The 20,503-nt window shown below is 32.9% G+C and overlaps 1 protein-coding gene across 1 annotated transcript; it reads right to left on the bottom strand.

Moving 5' to 3' along the window:
• Positions 1-12,902: 12,902 nt before the first annotated feature.
• On the bottom strand, positions 12,903-14,613 carry LOC110713386 (leucine-rich repeat extensin-like protein 6). Its single transcript, XM_021891836.1, has one exon. It carries the CDS (start codon positions 14,463-14,465, stop codon positions 13,266-13,268), a length of 1,200 nt encoding a protein of 399 aa, XP_021747528.1. The 5' UTR covers positions 14,466-14,613; the 3' UTR covers positions 12,903-13,265.
• Positions 14,614-20,503: the final 5,890 nt, after the last annotated feature.

The following is a 20,503-nucleotide window of genomic DNA, read 5'->3' as shown; positions in this document are numbered from 1 at the left end:
TAGGTTTGGAAGCTAAGCACGTATATAGATGAAGTGATCGATGAGTATCGCATAATGAATGTCACATAGGTCAAGGAGCTAAGCACAATATGCGATGTATGAAACAATGAACATTGCTTAGGTCTAGAAGCTAGGCAAGTATACAATGTCTCTTTTGATGTTGTCTTGAAAGATGACGAAACATGCGCATCGTTGAAGTAAGATTTCATGATAAGGGCTCTTAAAGGGAAGGATGATTTATATGGATATGGATGTGTGAGTGAAGTGTGTGAAAGTGATACTAAGGTTGGCTGCAAGGGTTATGGTGATGGAAAGAGATGTGAGAAGAGTCAAAGATGATGACTCTTTAGGCTGGGTAGGCTAAAGGATGTGGGTTCAAGCCCCCAAGTCTAGATCTAAATGGGTAAGGGTAAGAATTGGATATTCTTTGACTCGATCATGCATGGATATGAATATGAATGTGCAGTGGATGCACCTCGATGTGAGGTTGCCTACGTATCCGTTAGGAATCAGGCCGAACGTAGCTCTAACCAAACTTTGCACAATTGTATGTACACCTCGAAGAGGTATTTCAAGGGTTGTAATGTGGTTAAGCTGATGGTTTAAGGAAGAAAGGGGTAAAAGGCTCAAGACCCAAGAGAAGCCCCCAAGATGTGTAATTGTGTATTTGAAATTTTGGACTTTGCAAGTTTATTTTATTTTCTTCTTTTTTTTGCTTTCTTTCATTCTTTTGAATCAATGTGGGCAAGCTCATATCATGCGGTCCATCACTCATTTAGCATTCATGTTTCTCAGGCACGGTACCAAGCACTCGATGAGAGACGTAATTTGAGACATGTTCATATCAAAGACATTGGAACACTTGCCTTTAGACATTGTTTTATTGTTGTTTTGCTGCTTTTTTTTTTTTTTTACTTGCTTTTTGAATGTTATGCAATTACACATCTTCCAATCCCAGGGTTAAGTAAATGTGGGTTGAAGAAATGAAGGACAAACGCCAAACGTTAGACGAGGCTCAAAATGGTTGATGAAGAAATGGAATGTGATTGAACGGTTAACAGGGAATGATAGGGTTGCAAAGGTGCCTCAAGTCATTGGTGTACCTTGGGTTTAGTTCGATAATTGATTTTTTTTTTAGAATGAATGAATGAATGAAAAAAATTCTATGATCGAGATGTAAAGGAAATTTGCTCATTTTATCAATGGAAAAGGAGAACGAAACACATGAAACATATAAAAATTCAAAATGGAAAACCTATGCTAGACATGAATGGGGGAATGGAGATGAATGATAAAGAAAGAAATCATGAAATCTTGCACGAAGGATCTGTTGTGCGCCTTGTGTTCATTACTTCTTGCCGCCTGGAGGGACAAGAAGTTTGTTTGCATCCACTAAGTCTTGAATGACATCCTTGAAATTCCAACATTGTTCAGTAGTGTGGCCCCTTCCTTGATGGTACTTGCAATGGGCATTGGGATTCCATTTGGCGCTCCTTTCTTCAGGTTTTGGCTCTGGAAATGGCCCAATAGGTGTGATCAAGCCTTGACCGTAGAGGTGATCAAAGACCGCATCATAAGTCATTCCTAAAGGAGTGTAAGTTCTTTTCTTCTTGGGAAATGGAGCATCAAGAGCTAACACTTCATTGAGATTAACTTGGCTCATATTTTTGGTAGTATTTTCGTGCTTAGAAGACGAAGAAGAAGAATTGTCGTTCTTCTTGTTTTTCCAAGTGTTATTATTGTTACTACCAGCAGTCTTTATAAGCTCATCCTCAATATTGATGCCGATGTCGTATACAGCTTCGAAAGTGTTCAGTGGAAGAAATTTGAGATTTTCCCTATACTTGTGAGTCAGATTTTGAATAAAGAGGCGAACCATCTCTCTTTCTTTGGGAGGATCTACCAAGAGTGAAGTCGTTTCCCTCCACCTTTTTGGATAAGCGGTGAAGCCTTCATTCTCTTTCTGTTTGAGAATGGAGAGTTCACGTTTAGAAGTTTTAGTTTAAATGTTACACTTTTAACGATTCATGAAACTTTCGGTGACATCTGGCCAAGTCGTAGTACGCTTGGCATCTAGGAATAGAACCATTGTTGGCAAGCATGTTCTAAGGAGAGAGGGAACACCGTAGGGAATAGTGTTACGTCCAATCCCTTAAGAGCCATGGTAGCAGAGAACGCCTTCAAATGGAATATTGGTTTGTCGGTAGGCTTGAACTTTGGAATATCAGCAGTGGAGAACTTTTCAGGTAGTCTGTCCTTCACATCCAAAGGAGTGGGAGGTCATTCCACATAGGTGAAATCCTCAGAAATCTTGCTCATTTGCTCTTTTAATTTGTGAAGGGTGGAAACAGTGACCTTGTTTTGTTCCATGGTAGTGACCCTAGTGGTAAGGGTTTGCATCATGGCAGACAGTGCCTCGATGGATTTGTTGATGTTCTCAATATCTTCTTTAGTGGCCATTTAAAGGTGATAAGTAATGTGGAGATGGAAAAGTTCTCTTTGAATGCCTATTAGATCTAAGAGATTGTTGCGGTAATGACTCGAACCGTACTAATCTATCCCTGCTCCTTGACCAAGAACTGTGAAATAAAATAATTCACTTAATTGTTCGACTCATTGCTCAAGATAGGAAAGGAAGGGAAAAAATAGACATTTGAAAACAAGTGAGAAAAATCTCCACTCGTTTTTACTACGACAGAAAACGATGCATGCATGGTCCTAGTATACGATCATAAACAATATAGTGCATTACTCGAAGACAAAGTGTGTGCAATGAATCAACATGTGTGATTAGGTGAGTTTTTTAAAACTCGTGGTATGATCGCATGGCTAGACATGAGGCCACTGTGAAAAACAAAGGACCCAATGACCAAATAGCACGGAAGACTAAAAGACAAACTAACTTGATTAACTTTGTCCAATTTTAATGTTTATGCTATTTACTAGGTGAAAACGGTCCATTGGAAATCGTTAGTCATAAATAAGATCAACCACAATCAAAGATAAAGAACACATGTTAAGGTTAGCACAAAAAATCACAAGACACTGGGAAAAGGACTAGAATTCTAGAAGGGTTAGGATTCATGGGTATAAAAAAATAAATAATTAAAACAAAAATCTATAATCCTATGTTATACGAGTTGACACGGATTAAAGGACTTGGATAAGACTAGCTTAACACTAAAAGTTTAAAAATAAATAAATAAATAAAAATAAATAAATAAGAAAATTGACGCTAAAAAGACACCTAAACTGGACAGGCTGTAGTATATCGGTTATAACTTTTGATCTATGACTCTGATTGGGACCAATTCCAAATGAAAGATAAAACTCGGGGCTATAGATCCATATGTGGCACAACACGTAACTCTTTCTAGAATTCCGGCTATGACCAAAACAAGTTGACTCTTGTGCAGTATACGGGAATTAAAATTCCGGTGACTCAAAATTTAAAAAAAAATCTATGGCTCGACTCTAATAATAAAAAAAAAGGGTTTGATAAGAGAAAAAAAATAATAAAAAAAGGTCAATAAAAAAATGCACACATAATCATATCGTCACGCATGATGCAATGAAGTTCGCAACCTAAAGTCAAGTTCTATGTTCAACTATGGTCAAGCTTTTGGGTGTCAAAAGGTACCATGGTTAAGAGTTTGGACGCGTTAGCAAGGCAGCCTCCCTTGAGGGTGTATGCCAACAGGCAGCTCAGCGAGTTCGTGATGAAATCAAACTCGACTCCATGGTTTGGGTGGATTTAAAAACTCGGATGAACCCTTATTGCCATGAGCGTTTTTGGGTTGATACAGCATAAATCCCCCGGGCTAGCCACATACGTAGAACACGTACTATTGTGGCAAAGTAGGTAAGCTAAAATGCATATGCATATGTGACAATGCCAATTAAATCACAGGAATATTTTTCAAGACTCTTTAAAGTCTCATCCATTCATCTTAATTAAATACCGATCACTCAAATCGATAAATAACCAAGAATCCTCCCCAGTGGAGTCGCCAAATTGTAGGCGTCGCTCGAAATGCGCCTACGCTAAAGCATGTTGTGAATATGCTTGGTACTCATAGGAAGTGGGAATTGACATTACGATTATAGAAAAATAAAGTAGGGAGCCGCCAACAAGTTTTTAAAGAACTTGTAAACCGTTCACGGATCATAAAAAGGCAACCACGAATAAGGGGCAACGAATGCAACAACGATTGACCCGTGAAGGTTACACCCCATTCATGATCCATGAGATTACTAATTCCATATGGTTCGGAACCACGAAAGGAGGATCGGGTATGATGGTACGAAGTGAGTCATAGAGTCACATTCGCCCGTATTGGCCTCTACTCGATTCTTATAGTGAAAAATGATTCATGCGATCTTAAAGGCATACAAACAAAATATTCAATTTGCTCCAAACTATTATTAAGCTAAATTGGTTTAATATTAATGCAACACATAATTCTAAAATATTTGTGATCACTTGAATTAATAACAAGATTAAAAAGGAACCTAAACCAGTTGTCCAAATTATCCTTATTAGGCGTGATTTTCAATTACATATTCCCTTTAAACATACAATATGGTGATCAAATAAAAAATAATAGAATAAACATTAATATTGGAAGCAATTTAACAATAAATTGTTAGTCAAATCAAATAATAATAATAACCTAATCATGATACTAGCAATATAAAAATAAAATAAGAGTAATTAAGTGAATAATTACTCACTATCCGCGTTTCCTTGAATTGCTACATCATGAATAAACCGTTAGTAACTTCAATAAAAATATAAATCAAATGGAAACAATTAAACTAAATAAAAGTAGAGTTAATTTGGTCCAAACCCTCAGTTAATTATACCTTTCACGCCTTGGTTTAAGTATAGAACTTCGGGTATTGTATGAACTCCTAGGAGTGCTTAATTAAAGGAAGTATTTAGAGAATAGGGTGGCTAGAATTTAGGCTAAAGAGGGAGAAGAGAATGATTTGATGATCAAGCTTGTTGATGATCCAAAAATGGGTGATTTGACCTCTATTTATAGGGAAAAAAGAGGGTCGAAGAATTAAGAAAAAGATAAGAATTCGAATTGGATAAAACTCTTGCGATAGACAGCAGTTTTTGCAGTTTTGTTTTTATCATATCTTTTGAACCAGAAATCGGAATAAGATGAATAAGATATGGTTGGAAATTTCTTGAAGTATACTTTTTAACCCAATTAAAATCAGATTAAAATATTTTGTAGAACAAAAGATATAGCCGAAATAGTGAGACGATGTCAGTTTTGGATAGAGTTAGACATTTTATTCATATCTTTTTTGTTATAGCTCAAAATTGATATTATAATATATCATTGGAAAGATAATTTCAAGTGCTATCCAACCATATAAAATTTGGATAAAAAATATGAGGCATAAAAATAATATCTGTCTATCTTTGAACGTCTTTCAATTCGGATATAAATAGGATTTTCAAAAAAAGGAGTTTTATTCAATTTCAAACTATTTAATCTTATCTTTTCAAAAAGGATAATTAAGATCTTTAAGAAACTTATAGAAGCTTTCAATTAATCCTAATTTGTTTAGGAATGGGATTAAATAATTTGGACCCTCCACATGATCATTGGGTCGTAGGTAAGGTGGGATTAGGTTCAATTTAGGCTCAGTTTAATATTTTGGCCATAACTTATTCGTTATAACTCAGATTTGGGCTTATAATATATCGTTGGAAAGATCTTTTCAAGTCCCATCCAACTATTTAATCATTGGACCCATATTATGGAACAAAATAAACTGGATCAAACATTTTTATAAAAAGGACATGAAATGAATGATTTTAAAGGACACGAAATGAATTATTTTGGGTTTAAAGGCACGAAAAGAGGAAAATAAGTTATGGTTTGGGGAAATGGGCTAGGAATTGGGTTGTTTTATGAAATGAAAATATGGATTTAAGCACTCCAAAAGTTAAATACTCAACCCGACCAATAATGGCGGTGAAAGGTTGTTCATCATCGGGTTTGATTTTGGGGAGACATTTTTAGGTGTCTACAGTAGTCTTCCCTGGTATGTATCTTGGTTGTGTGCAACTTCCTTCTCCATGGTACCTAGATCTTTGGATAATATTTATTTCATTAATAATTTATTCTCCAACATCATTATTATCCATTACTCTTTTACCTATTATATTTTCAATCTTTTTTCGAACAACTTTTATGGGTAGAAAGTCTAGATCATTTAACTTCATTTATCCCATTTGTTGATATGAATTAAATATTCCTCTAAAGTAACATAATTATTTTCCTCTATTTTATTATCAGAAGCAATCCCTTTTTCAGAAATTAAGTTTATGATTTCGTTAAGCTTATTAGGGTCTTCTTCCTTATCGAATAGGGCTTGTAATTCGTTAAGCATTTTCTCCTGAAGATGAGGGTTCATCTTTAGTTTCTTTATTCTTTTATTGGTTACTAGTAGGTCTTTTAGGGAGTGATACAGTAAACGTTTTATTTTTATCTAAATATTGAAAAGGATACTTATATTTATATGGGACAATCTTCTCTTAATTAGGCGATACTTCCTTACCAAATTGATGCCTAACTTCGTTTGTTAAAGCAAGTTGAACTTGTTTAACCTGTTCTTTTATATCGCTTACTTTTTTTTATTAATATCGGTTGTGGTTATTGATATCTTATTTTCGATATTAATACAACGAGCATGTATGTTATCAACTTTCGATCTTAATTTGCCAATTTGATCTGCTATATAATTAAGGACTGGGCCAAAATTACTAGTATTTTCAGGAATATGATGATAATTCTTGAAACTAGGTTTCTTACACTCAGTAGAGAGCCTAGTACTCTCTAGTTTTACTTAATTATTAATTAAATTCACAACCTAGTTTAGCTTTTAACCGCATGGCTCTGATAACAAATCGAAGTAGCTACTAAAATTAAGATGTAAAATTATAAAATAGTTATTAATAAGACATCTAGTAAAATTTTCTTGAGAAAGTAGGTTTATTTAGGGTTCTTTACTGGATACTATTTTTGTACTGCTGAACCGTAGTTTCCTACCACTGAGACTATTTATAATACCACTAAAGATCGACAAACTTAATAGTTTATTTGAAATTTTTCTAACTTTTAAAATGTAATAAGATATCTACTACTACCAAATAACTTAATAATACTGAATAACAATTTTGTACTACTAGGAATTAAAATACTACCACTAAGAACTACAATGGTACTAATTCGATTTACAGAAGTACTTTAGATATTTATGGTTTGCAAAAAGTCTAAATTACCCTTCGTTATATATTTTCTCATACATCACAGACCTTGATTAGTACTTCTTCATTAAATAGGTTACTAAAAGGTGATGTTCCATTTATAGAAAAGGGGAGTGAAAGGTTGTTATATTTGAAATAAACAAAAGGTGGTTTCATTATTGGAATATGACTTAAAGGTGGTATTGTTCTTAGAAAATTTTCTTTAAATAATAGGGTTATGACGATGAGCATATGGGGTTACCTTGACGTAGTACGTGATTAAAAGACACTCCATGACACCAGCAATGATACATGTCAATTTCAAGTGTGTCCTTAGTATATTTTTATAGACACCCATTTATGTCTCCCCAAAACCAAACCCGGTGATCAATACCTTTCGCGTCGAATCATAATCGAATGAAGTGAAAGTGTGGAAAGTCTAATGACGTGGATAATTTTTTTAAAAATCTTTCTTTTTGTTTTCAAAAACCTACTCTATTTTATGAAAATAGTAAATACAGTTTAGTTTTGTCCATGACAAGGGTCCAATAATAGTATAGTTATATTGGGCTATAAAAGAGCTTTCCAACGATATATTATAAGCCCGATTCTGATGAATAATGAGGAAGTTATGGTCAAAATACTAAACTGGGCCCGATTTGGTTCTTATATACGGCCCAATGATCTACAAGAGGGACTATTATGAGTTATCATTCCTAATGCAATTAGGATTGATTATAGTCTTCTAGAATCTTCTAGAAGGTTCTTTTAAATCCTAATGGGATTAGGATTGATAATTATGTTTTATGAGTTTTATTTGGAATTAAAGAAGTGTTTTATATGAAATTACAATTTTACCCTTCGTACGGATTTTACGACTTGATATTATCAAAAAGTAAATTCCGCGTTGAAAACGCGTGGAAAACCTTCTGCATCGCCAAACGACAGTTTCGTCGCCTGGCGACAGAAGAGTGTTTTATCCTTTTTGAACTCTGATTTGTTTCTATCAATTCCGGACTGTTTTCTTATAATAAGGTCCCTGGACCTCCGGTTTCCAATTCTCAACCAGAATTCTCTAATTTTTCTCTCTCTCTAAGCTAAAGCTTATTCTCTCTCTTCCTCTTTCTAGCCTAGCCTTTTAAAAACACAATTCCTCATACATTAGCACTAGACACATCTAGCCAAGTTTGAAGTTGCCTTCGCCCTACACATGAAAGGTTTGGTATTTCTGAGGGTTTGGTCCCAAATCTCTATTTCAATTATTTAATTTAATTGTTTGTTTTATATTTTTCTTGAAGTTACTAACGCGTGTATTTTGTTATTAGAAAGAGATTCGAGGCATCAAAGTGAGTACTTTAATTGTTTTATTGATAATTTTGATATAGAATTCATGTTTAGATTGTTATTTTGATTCCTAGTATCATGTTAGAATGTTTTATTGCGTCCTAGTATCATGTTTTAACTTAAGTTTCTTATATCAATTATCATTTCTATGATGCTTCCTATTTTATTTTTCCTAATATCATGTTAGTATCATGTTAGGGTTAAAGCTTTAATCTTTTTTGTTTAGTAACATGCTAGGAGTTGTTATTAATCTTGCTAGTATCATGCCTAGGATCTTGCTATATATTAGTATTATGTTTTAACATGATTGTTATAATTATGATTGTTTTTATGATTATGATTATTGTTGCTTGATATATTATTATTGTTATTGATTGATCACACCTTTTATGCATGTTCAAAGGGAATTTGTACTTGTAATCACGCTTAATAAGATAATTAATAATCTTGTTTAGGCTAATATGATTATAATTCAAGTGATCGCCAATAATAGATTTATTTGTTCATTAATATTCAACCAACATAAATTAAACAGGTTTAGGGTAAACCTATTGATTGCATGTTAGTCAGAAAACGCACATGAATACGAGTATGATAAAATAGGGTCCTATTTTATAGGGCGAGTTCTTTCTTTTTTAGATTGGATTCGTACCTTCATCCCCGAACTTCCATTCTTGGTTCCAGACCTATTGGAGTTAACGATCTCCTGGATCGTTAAATGAAGGGGTGTAACCTTCACCCTGTGAACGGTTTACAAGTTCCTAAAACTTGTAGGCGACTTTTCTACTCTAGCTTCCTTTCCTTTGGACGCCACCATGCTTAAGTGTATGATCACAGTGGGGTTCAAGTTTGGAGTAATGCTTGAAATATTACTTATATTTTTTTTTAATAATTAATTAATAATTTTTTTTCTTTTGTATGAAGTGTTTAAAAAAATATATTTTTTGTCAGCTATATAAATGAGCAAAATATTTACCAATTTTATGTTCATACGTAATTAATTATGGAATAATAAGGAAATATATAATATTTTTCAAGAAGATGTAATTTTGGTGGAATATTTTTTAAGAATTTGATTTGATCAAATATTCCATGTTACTTTAATTTTGTTCAAGACAATTAACAATTTTTATTGTATGCTATAAAGAAATTAATTTGTTAAAAGAAGTTATGGGGTAAGTAAAATAAATGTACATGACACGGGACCTAACCTAATATTTATATACTGGAAATTTTGGTATTATTAATCCCAAGTTCCCAACATTGGGACATTTACATTTATTAATATGGCTTATTCCTAAATAATCCAACTTTGAGGGTTATTGACTTTTATCAGGCCCTACAGGTTACCAAACCAGGAACAGCAGGTCACTTGCTACAAGTCAACTTTCTATTGGTTTTAAAAAAAGAAACCATATTTAGAAATAAATGAAAAAAAAAAAAAACCCACCACCAATTCCCCCTTCTTCCACCGGGAAACACTCCCACCCCTTCCTTCAGCCGGAAATCGCCCCACCCTCTTCCCACCCTTCCCCCCCCCCCCTCCCGCCCCCAAAAAACGCCGACAACCCTGCCCCACCTTCAAAAGTTGCAAACATATCAATTACAACAAGAATGCATCAGACCACTACAACAACCACCTTTCCTCTGACGCAAATAACAACAACAAACTTCAGGCAATGACAACAACAACAGCATCAATTCCACCAAGCTCAAACCTCCACAAATTTCTCCTATCAGCCAGCAACCAAACCACCAAAACAAAATGTAATCAGCAATTCGCTACCCAATTTCATTAATTTGAACCGCTTTTTTTAGAAAAGGTTAGGAATTGAAGGAGTGTGGGTGCTGGGGAAGAGGCGAGGACAGCGAAGGGGTGGGTTATGGGCTGGTTATGGGTTGTGTTGGTGGTGTGATGAGAGCGAGTGCTGGTGTTGGTGGTTTGAAAGGCGTCAGAGGTGGTAGGTTGAGAGGCGTCACTGGTGGTGGGTTGAGGGAGACTGAATGCTCAAGTGTTGACGCCGGGTCAGGGTCGGTGCGAGTCGAGTCAAAGAGGGTCATATATTATAGGATCAATATTGGGTTGGGCCAATGCGAGTCGCGAGTCAATAGCGGGTAGATAATGGACGGGCCTATAAAATATCAATTAAAAAAATATTGGACAAAGCCATTATTACGTATATATGAATATAAATTTATCTATGTAATTAATTTTATACTATCTATTTTCTTTAAAAATAAAAATAGTTTTGCGTCCGTGCGATGCCCGGGTTGTTTATTGAATTTTAAGATATATTTTTAATCTATATGTCAAATTTTAAAACATATCATTGATACAAAATTAGTTAGGAATTGATGTGTTTTTTTGATAATTTAAACTTGTAGACATGTAATGACTAATAATAATAATATTGGTGAAAAATATTTCTTGACCGTAACATGAAATAATGACCCTGCCTAAAATGAATGTGACCCGACCTGATTTACAGGTCTACACACAGTACTAAAATTATATTAGGTTGTGAAGTATATTATTTTAATTGATTAGAATATATTATAAACAATCGATGTGGTACATTTTGAATTAATTCCTTCACTCCAGAAAAATATTATGATACAAAAAACAAATTTATATGATAATTTATAAGAGTTATAATCTAATTATTTTTTGAATAAAATTATAATTTAATTTGTACCTATGAAATATTGGTACTTTATCAAAAATAAAACTCTAAATTAAAAATTTTATCTTAAAATTCTATCCAAATTTGATTGAAAATAAAATTCTAAACTAACTTTTTTATCCTACAAATTGAATTCGATATAACTCTATCTTACGTGGCACGACACTTGGCGAAAAGTTGGAGCGCCAAGTGTCGATGTCTTATCGCCTGGCTAAAAGTTTAGCTTTATATATTAGTTATATGATTGGAAAAATATTTTGGCCCTATATTGACCCTGTCCAATAAGGGTTTTGTTCATTAACGACCCTGTCCATGAAAAACCCTTTAAGTTTGGCCCTGACCCTATTATTATTGGGCTACCCTACCCAATAATCACCTCTAGTGGTAAGGAAAGGGGAAAAGGTTGGGTTGGGTCGGCCGCGGTTGGGTCATCTGCTGGTGGTAGGGGCTGGTTCGACTATGTTGGATGGGAAAGGCAATGATTTCATTTTTTTTTTATTATTTCAATTTTTTTTTTAATTTTTAATATATATATTTTTTTTAATATAGTTTTTATTTGTTGGACCATTAAACGCGTGACATTTAATTTGGCAATTTGAAAAATAAAATAAAAAAATTCACCATTTCTTCAGGTCACCGGTCATTTTAGAGATGTTAAAAGAAAACGACTCTTAAAGTTGGAATTATTCAGGAATAGGTCATAGTTGGGATTAATAAAAGTAAATTGCCCAAAGTTGAAATAAATAATACTCCCTCCGTCCCTAAATTACATTCCTATTTCTAGCATTTATTCCTCATATAATAGAGGAAAACAGGAATGTAATTTAAGGACGAAGGGAGTACCAATTTTCCTTATATACTTGTATGAGTAACTTCATTTATTCATAACAGTGTGTAGATAGTTTGATAGGCTAACAAATGATCAGGATTTATATTCGAGATCCCCTTGATTCTTTGGCCAAGTCATCTTTCAATAATTTATGTCTTATCAAACAAGTTTCCTGATTACAAAAAATAAAATAAAATGAAAAGTTTGTTGTTTATATTATTGTTATTTTTTTTAGCCCTTCTTATGTGTGGATGGTCGGACTGTGTGACCGTTCATATAAGAACAAAGTAATCAATTTAACACTGGCCAAGTAATATCACACTGACCAATTAATCCCTATAATACTAATAAAGTAACCCCTTTAACATTGACCAAAGAACCCATATTACACTAATGAAGTAGCCCTTTATGATGACTGACCATATTGCGTAACCAGCTATATATAAGAATTTGTGTATTTTTTTCAAGGATAAATGAATATAAAAGTGTAACTCCTCTAACAGCTACTTGATTTTTTAAAAAAAAATTTATAACTGTTTTCGTGCTTCATAATTAATGCATTAATTTTTTATTATTATTATTTGCAATTTTGCAAAGGTTAACGGTTTGTTAATGTGTGGTTAGTGTTGCATTTAAAAAAGAAGAATTTATCTATATTATTACGCAATCAACTAAACGTATTAAATATACAAATTTGTCTTAATTGTCATGAAAAGAATGGAACAACTAATTATAAGTATGAAAGATTAATTACTATCAAGTACCAAACATGTACAATACAAGAAAATTAAAGCTCATTAAAATAATAAAACAAGAACATGAGAAATATTGAGGCTACATCATCATGGATGGGGATGGTACTCTTATTTACATTCCCTTATACAATAATTTACATCTTTCTACGTAGAAACCAACAAAAAATAAATAACCCATTATATTTGCAAATAAAGCACCATTGACTTTTTCGTTTTTTTTTTCCACCACTCTTTTACTTTTCTTGGTCAAAATTATCCAAAGCAATTGGCTCAAATATTCAACCCCACTTTTCCCACCAACGTAACAATCTCAAATATGTAGCTGGACAACACAAATTAATTAATTAAACTAACTTGTACACAACAAATAATTGAACTATTCAAGGAATATGATTATATGGTACTTGCTCATGTGGATTATATGTCGACGGCGGTGGCGGTGATGGCGGCGGAGGAGGAGGTGGCGGCGGTGGTGGCGACAGACTTCCTTGACAACCAAAGGAGCTACAATTAGGAGGGTAGGCTAGGAAGGGTGTACATTCTTCAGGAGACCTTTGGTATGGCCTTAAAGGTGGACAATTATACTTATCATCCCTATCTTGTAACCTCATACATTGTAAAGGTTCTCCACAAAAATAATTGTATGAATAAGTGAAGTTCTCCAACTTAGGCAAACTACAAATACTGTAAGGTATCTTCCCATAAAACTTGTTATGTGCAACATTAAGTTGCTCTAAGCTCTCCATTTTTCCCATGCTTTCGGGCAAGGTGCCCGTTAGCTCGTTGTAGCTTACGTCGAATACCGTTGCTTTGTTCAACTCCCCTATACTTGATGGTAGACATCCCTTTAGCCCCGCATTCATGAGAATGATCTCTTGTAGAGTTGCTCCCATTTTGGTGATTTCGGCAGGAAAACACCCGTTGAGGTTATTATTAGCCACGACAAACACGGATACAGGGGAGTTTGCTAGGTTTGTAGGGAGGGTTGAGGTGAAATTGTTGTTGTTTAAGAAAAGAGCGTCGAGTTTTAGGTCAAACACGGCGGAGGGGATAGAGCCTTCGAAGTGATTGTATCGAATATCGAGGAATTTGAGTGATGAAAGACATAGAAGAGCCTTAGGGAACTCACCACAAAACAAGTTGTTGCTCAAGTCAATCTCATGTAAGAGTTTAAGGTGTGAAAAAGAAGAAGGGATAGTCCCAAAGAAGCGGTTAGAGTTAAGGTGGAGTAGGGCAAGATCGGTTAAGAGATCGAGTTCCTCCGGTAAGGAACCGGAGATGTTGCCATGGTTAAGATCAATCCCTGCAACCGTCATAACGTAAGAGTCATCGGGTGCATTTGCACAATAGACCCCCTTGTAGCTACACACGTCGTAACCATTCCAATTCGAGGTGAACCCGTTAGGGTCCGAGTTTATCGCCTTTTTCCATGCTTGAAGGGCTACATAGGCATTTTGAAGTCTTACTCCGGTTGATGGAGTGACTTGTGGTTGTTGAAGTGAAGGAGTTGGGAAGGATAGTAAGAGGGAAAAAGTTGCCCATAGGGCTAAAATGATTGATGATTTAAGGTTAGTCCTCATAATAATAATTGTAACGATATTGATTTATGAGATGAAGGATTTATATTAGTTTTTGGGGATTTATATAGAAGAGTGTATGTTTAAAGAGTTGTTGTTGACTAGCATTTTGTCTTGCAACTTAAAATTAAACTAAAGCAAGTATACATTAGAAGTTTCCTCCAAAAAAAAAAAAAAAAAAAAAAAAAAAAAAATTTGCGTGCACCAAATTGAAGGAAAAAGTATATATGTCCTTTGGTTGTATTAACTAAGAAATAGTCCATAGTATATCTTATGCTGTAATATAAATTATTAAATATTAGTTTTTTTAACAAATTATTAAATATTAGTTGATGTCTCTAAACATGATCTAACCTAAGCATATATGCTCCCTGAATATTGCCATATTGTTGTTATATATGCCACTGAGTTTTTAAGAAATTCATCAAATATCATTAAGGTTTTCAAAATTCACTAAATACCATTAATATCTAACGGTCGTTAACTTCGTTAGTCATTAAGATAAAATCCTATCACGTGTCATGATATGATTGATTTATTTTAATCATTATATATTTATTTTCTCGATTTTTGTGACAAAAATTGCTTGGTTAAGTTTTGTGGGCCATTTGATCCTTTATGGATACAAATTAAGCTCAAAATTGGCAAAAAATAACGTAAATGCGTCGTTTAGTGTGTTTTAAAATATCTCGATTAGCGTGTCGTTATTTTTTAACCATAAAAATTAACCGGTAAGGTTTTGAGGGTCATTTTGATTCTTTAGGAAAACAAATTATGCTCGGAATTGGTAATAAAATAACGTAAAGGGTCAAAATGAGCTTACAAACTTTATCCGTTCAACTTTTTTATCATGATTAGCGTTTTTGTTACAGGGTATTTGTTATTGCCGATTTTTAACTTAATTTGTATCTATAAAGGGTAAAAATGACCCACAAATCTTTACCCGATCAATTTTCATGGTAAGAAATATAATGACACGCTAATTGAGATATTTTTCAGCACACAATACGAGGCATTAACATTATTTTTTTTGCCAATTTTGAGCTTAATTTGTTTCGGGTCAAAATGACCCCCATTAATTTTAAAAAGTAATGGCAATTAATGAAATAATTTTCCCAAATAATGGGATTTAGTGAAATAAGAATTGCATTAAAGAACAACTAACGTCCATATGCAATTAATGACACGATGTGTCATTGTATTGTTTGTCAGCGACATTTGGTGAATTTTGAAAACCATGATGGCATTTGGTGTTTTTTTTTAAATAATCAGTGGTATTCGGTGAAATAGTCGTTTCTTTTTTTGAAATTTTTTTTCTTTAAAAAATATATGATTTATGTCATACAATGAATCAAAATTTTGTCAAACTTATTAAAATCATGATAATTTTGAAACCTAACAATAAAAAGTGAAAACACTGCTTTCTTGTTCTTGTGTTTGGTTTTTTCTTTTTTAAAAAATCAATAAATAAAAAAAAACAAAAAAAAAAAAAAAAACCATGTCAAACAAGGCCATAGTTTTTAGAATTTTCATTAATAACTTTTAGGAAATTTTGTCTTTTACCACCTCACAAAAACACAAAAATTTCTTTTACCACCTTCCAATCTAAAAGTTTTACTTTACCACCTCATAAAAAAAAAAAAAAAACAGCTTTTACCACCTCCACTTGACTCCGGTGATGGAAAGTTGATGTGGGGCCCACTAGTTTCACTTCCCTCCACATTTAAGACAACAAAACTCGATTTCCCTCTCTCTCTTCCTTTTCTCACCTTCCCCACTGAATTCTCATCAATTTCTTATCTCCCTCCATTAATTTCTCTTAAATTCAACCTCTCTCTTTCTCTCTCTCCTCACATTTTCTGTTCTTTCTCTCTGTAAAAAGGTAAACCCTAAGTTATGGAAGACATTGCCTGCTGCAATTGACATTTTTGATGGTGATACACTTATGGAAGACATTTCCTACTGCAATTGACAAGCAACAACATCAAAATTATTTCTATTGAACACAATTACCATTGCCAAACCCTAATTATATTAAACAATTGTAATTTAAAAAACCCCCCAATTTAATTGAAACTAACATGAACCCTAATTTTTAAAATATGAAATTGGGGGTCAATTCTTAAGTCATATCCACATTTACAATAAAACATCACAATTGCAACATAATTGACACAAAAATTGCGAAAAATGCATACTATTTCATGGTATTTGCAATTTAATTGAAAATCGTACCTCCTTCCAATTTCTATCTCAATGGACTTTGTTAAATAGCACAAATCTTGAACAATTCGATGCTGGGATTGATAGGGCACATCGAATTTGAGGTTTTGGGAAGAAATTCAAAAAAAAAAAAAAAAAACAAGGATTCAATGGATTTTTTTTTTGAAGAAAATGGTGAGATAGGTTATTTATACCTGAAAATCGAGGAAGAATGGGGTAAATTTGAAAAATTAGCCGTTAGTGTGGGCCCCACATCAACTTTCCGTCACCGGAGTTAGGTGGAGGTGGTAAAAGCTATCTTTATTTTTTTATGAGGTGGTAAAATAAAACTTTTGGATTGGGAGGTGGTAAAAGCAATTTTTGTGTTTTTGTGAGGTGGTAAATGACAATTTTCTAACTTTTATATCAAAAAATAATTAACTAGTTATTGGCCCAGGCGATACCCCATGTCATTATAAATTTATTACTTTAATCGAACTATATATATTTTGGCTTGTTTGAACTGATAGCTTAAGTGGTGGTTTTTTTTATTTAGCTTAAGTAGTTTGTTGTTTGTATGAGCTAGTTTGATAATAAGAATAAATTTTTACATTAATAAATATAGGATTAATAATAAATCAATCTGTTGTGAACTAAATGATAAAGCAAATATGTATAAATTATATGTATACATATAATATTACTGTACTCTATAATTACAATTGTATGATTTAATGCACACAAAAAAATAGAGTAATGTTTAATTTCTTACAAATTTTATTATTGTGCAATTATTAAGGAGTTACTCCCTCCGTCCCCTTTTGATAATGCCTTATGGGAAAATTATAGTCTCAAAATGTTCACCCCATTTGCTTTTTCCAACAATCATAAATATTAATTTTTTACCAAAATTCTCTCCAATTTGCAACAATACTTGTGCAAATTTATATTTCCCATGTAACTTTTGTTTTCCCATGTACTTTTATTACTTTATTCTCTCTCTACTTTTTTGCATACCCAATATCAATTTACTTTTACTATTCTTATTTGTGTTTATTAATTCTCGTGAAAAATGCCCATAAGGGACTATCAAAAGGGGACGGAGGGAGTACATTCCAAGGGAATTTAAATGGAGTGTTATGCATATATATGAAAAGTTTTTCAATTAAACTATAAACATTAAAACATGGAGGTTAATACATGAATTTTTTCAACCATTAAAAAACTAGTATGATGTGGTGTCACATCATATGCCAAATGGCGAAATACGTGACACATGGCAAAATAACATGTCTTGCCATGAGTTTTAAAAATATATATATTGATATATTGATATCTTCATTTTTTTTTCCTAATTTAGAAATTTACCGAATCCAGAGACAACCACCAATACTCGTCCCTAATTTTAAATTTATATATAAACCCCCAATCTCACGTTTGAGGGGTGGGATCTCAATTAGGTCACCTCCCACTTGATGAACTCTTAGTTCTTATGCTTGAATTAATCATCCTATTGAATTGGTAAATTGTGCCCCTCTCTAGTTGACATGGTATAAAAGAGAGAACATTAGGGGAGAATTGCTAATTGACATGGTTTAAAAATAAAGATAGAGAAGTATTGTAAATACAATGACATATGAAACTCTTAGGCCTACGTATAAGGAAGAGCACAAAATTAAAATATAAAATTAAAACAAACATTAGTTAAACAGTTTGACGTATAATTTAATAATGCTATTATTATTTACACACTAAATATTATATATATAAAACAATGTTTTTTTAAAAAAATGTTTACGGACTCAAAGAGCTGCATATATAATTATCTTTGAACTGAAGATCTCTAATCATTTTTTAAAAAAGGACATCATTGTTTGTACTATTATCTACTTCTACTTAAATTAATAATTAGTAGTAACAACAAATATATAAGTCAAAGCAAATAATGCCTCATAGGAATTAGGAGAGTTAGCATGAACCTATACATTTATATATTCCTTAACATGATCCCTACACATTAAACAAGGGATCTCCTATCTTCATACAATATTCTGATAAATTATCTACTACTATTTTTATATACCAAATTCCCATACAAATTAAGGTTCAATGGACTTCACTATTTTTCCAAAATTAAGTCTTAACAACGCATATAATTGTTGTAGTAAACCCTGTTAATTAGTTGTTATCGATAAATTATTTTAAAATGATTTGTCACTCGAAATAGATCATATTCAATTAGTACCAATAATTAATTTATTAATGTGTGATAAAAAGTCGACAACGAGACTAAGTCTGTTTAACAATGTTAATAAGAAAATGAGGAATATAATGTAATATAGTAGTTGGCACATCAATACATATTTAAAATGGAGTTAATACTTCGTTGTTCAACAAAACAAGATCAATGACCAGATCTTATGTAAAATAAATAGTGTAGTTACTACAATTACTTGTTGCATTAATTAAGTAGAGAATTGGCTGGCATGCATATTTGAAATAATAGTTTGTTAGTTTGCGTGTTGAAATTCTTGGTCTAGTAGCTCAAAAAAAGTAAGCAGCCTATTCTCACCAAAAACGCGGATTGTGACATTTTTTGGGCCAACTTGCCAATTTCATTTAGTGTATTGCTTAGTACTCGAGTTAGAGAACTTGATTGAGCCCTTAGAATTCAGTCATTCACCCTATATATATTGATGTCTAACATTACTCGCATTTCTTTGCAATTACAATAGCTTTAATATAACCCGAGTATAAGTTAGTTTAAAATTTAAATGTATAAATCTACTTTACATAATACTCTCTCAATAATTTTTTTTGGAGACATACTCTCTCATTAATTTTTTTATAAAGAAGTTCTAAAGGACTCTAAATTTCATTATATAAGCCATACGAGTATACGACATCTACAATTGACAATGAACGATAATGAAAACGAATTTAACAAAATCAAAAAAGAATTAATTGGGGAAGGGCTAAGAATCCAAATACATAAATATAACAATTCGGCATATTCTCGATTCGTTGTCTCATATAACTTTTTGAGTGGATCCGTCGTCGCTTCACAATTTTGTGAGAAATTAAATTCTTGTGCATATTCCGTAACCCTAACCCGAATTCGAGCCATAATCGATAGTAGCCCCGCACAACCGGAGACTAAATGAAGCACAAATAAAACCTTGTCTTTCGAAAGAGATTAAAAAACCTTGTCTTTCGAAGGAGATAAACCCTTTCTTTTGAGGGAGACGTTATTGTAACCTAAAACAAAAAGCTTAAAAGAAAATAAAGATTGGGGCTTTCCACCGGTGAAATCCGATGAAAGCCCCTTTAAAATTGACAATGGAGACTAGGTTTAGGTGAAAGAATAAAGAAAAGGAGGCTAGGGTTTTTTAATTTTATTGAATAATTTTTACTCTCTCAGTATTTTAAGGTAACTTGAGTATTTATTTATTATTATTATTTTTTTTTTTTATTTAGAACTAAGGCTAAAATCAGAACTAGGAACTAATCTAGGTCCTTAGATCATGTTAATCGGACGGCTCACGTGCTTCCTGTGTCATTAATGGCATTTTTGTAATATTTTGACTTTATAAAGTAGTTTCTAGTTTTATTTCTCAAAAGTAAATGAAGATTTAGTTCTTTTAAAAAAAATGAAAATTTAGTAACAGTACATGAAATCAGTCTTAAAGTAAAGAAATTGCCTTAAAAATTAAAAAAATTGGAAAATAGGATGAAAACAGCAAAATTAAGAGAATGTCATTAATGAGAGTGGGTGCAATGTGAGCCATTAGGTGGAGTGCGATCAATGGCTGAGATTAGTTCCTAGTTCCTAGTTCCTG

This window comes from Chenopodium quinoa, unplaced genomic scaffold (assembly GCF_001683475.1).
Source record: "Chenopodium quinoa cultivar QQ74 unplaced genomic scaffold, ASM168347v1, whole genome shotgun sequence".
Classification (NCBI taxonomy): domain Eukaryota; kingdom Viridiplantae; phylum Streptophyta; class Magnoliopsida; order Caryophyllales; family Amaranthaceae; genus Chenopodium; species Chenopodium quinoa.
Note: the sequence above shows the minus strand (reverse complement) of the source record. Positions and strands in the feature narration are given on the sequence as shown.

What these genes read in the sequence shown, in the direction of transcription:
- LOC110713386 (XM_021891836.1), bottom strand. Translation starts at nt 14,465, where the DNA reads ATGAGGACTAACCTTAAATCATCAATCATTTTAGCCCTATGGGCAACT.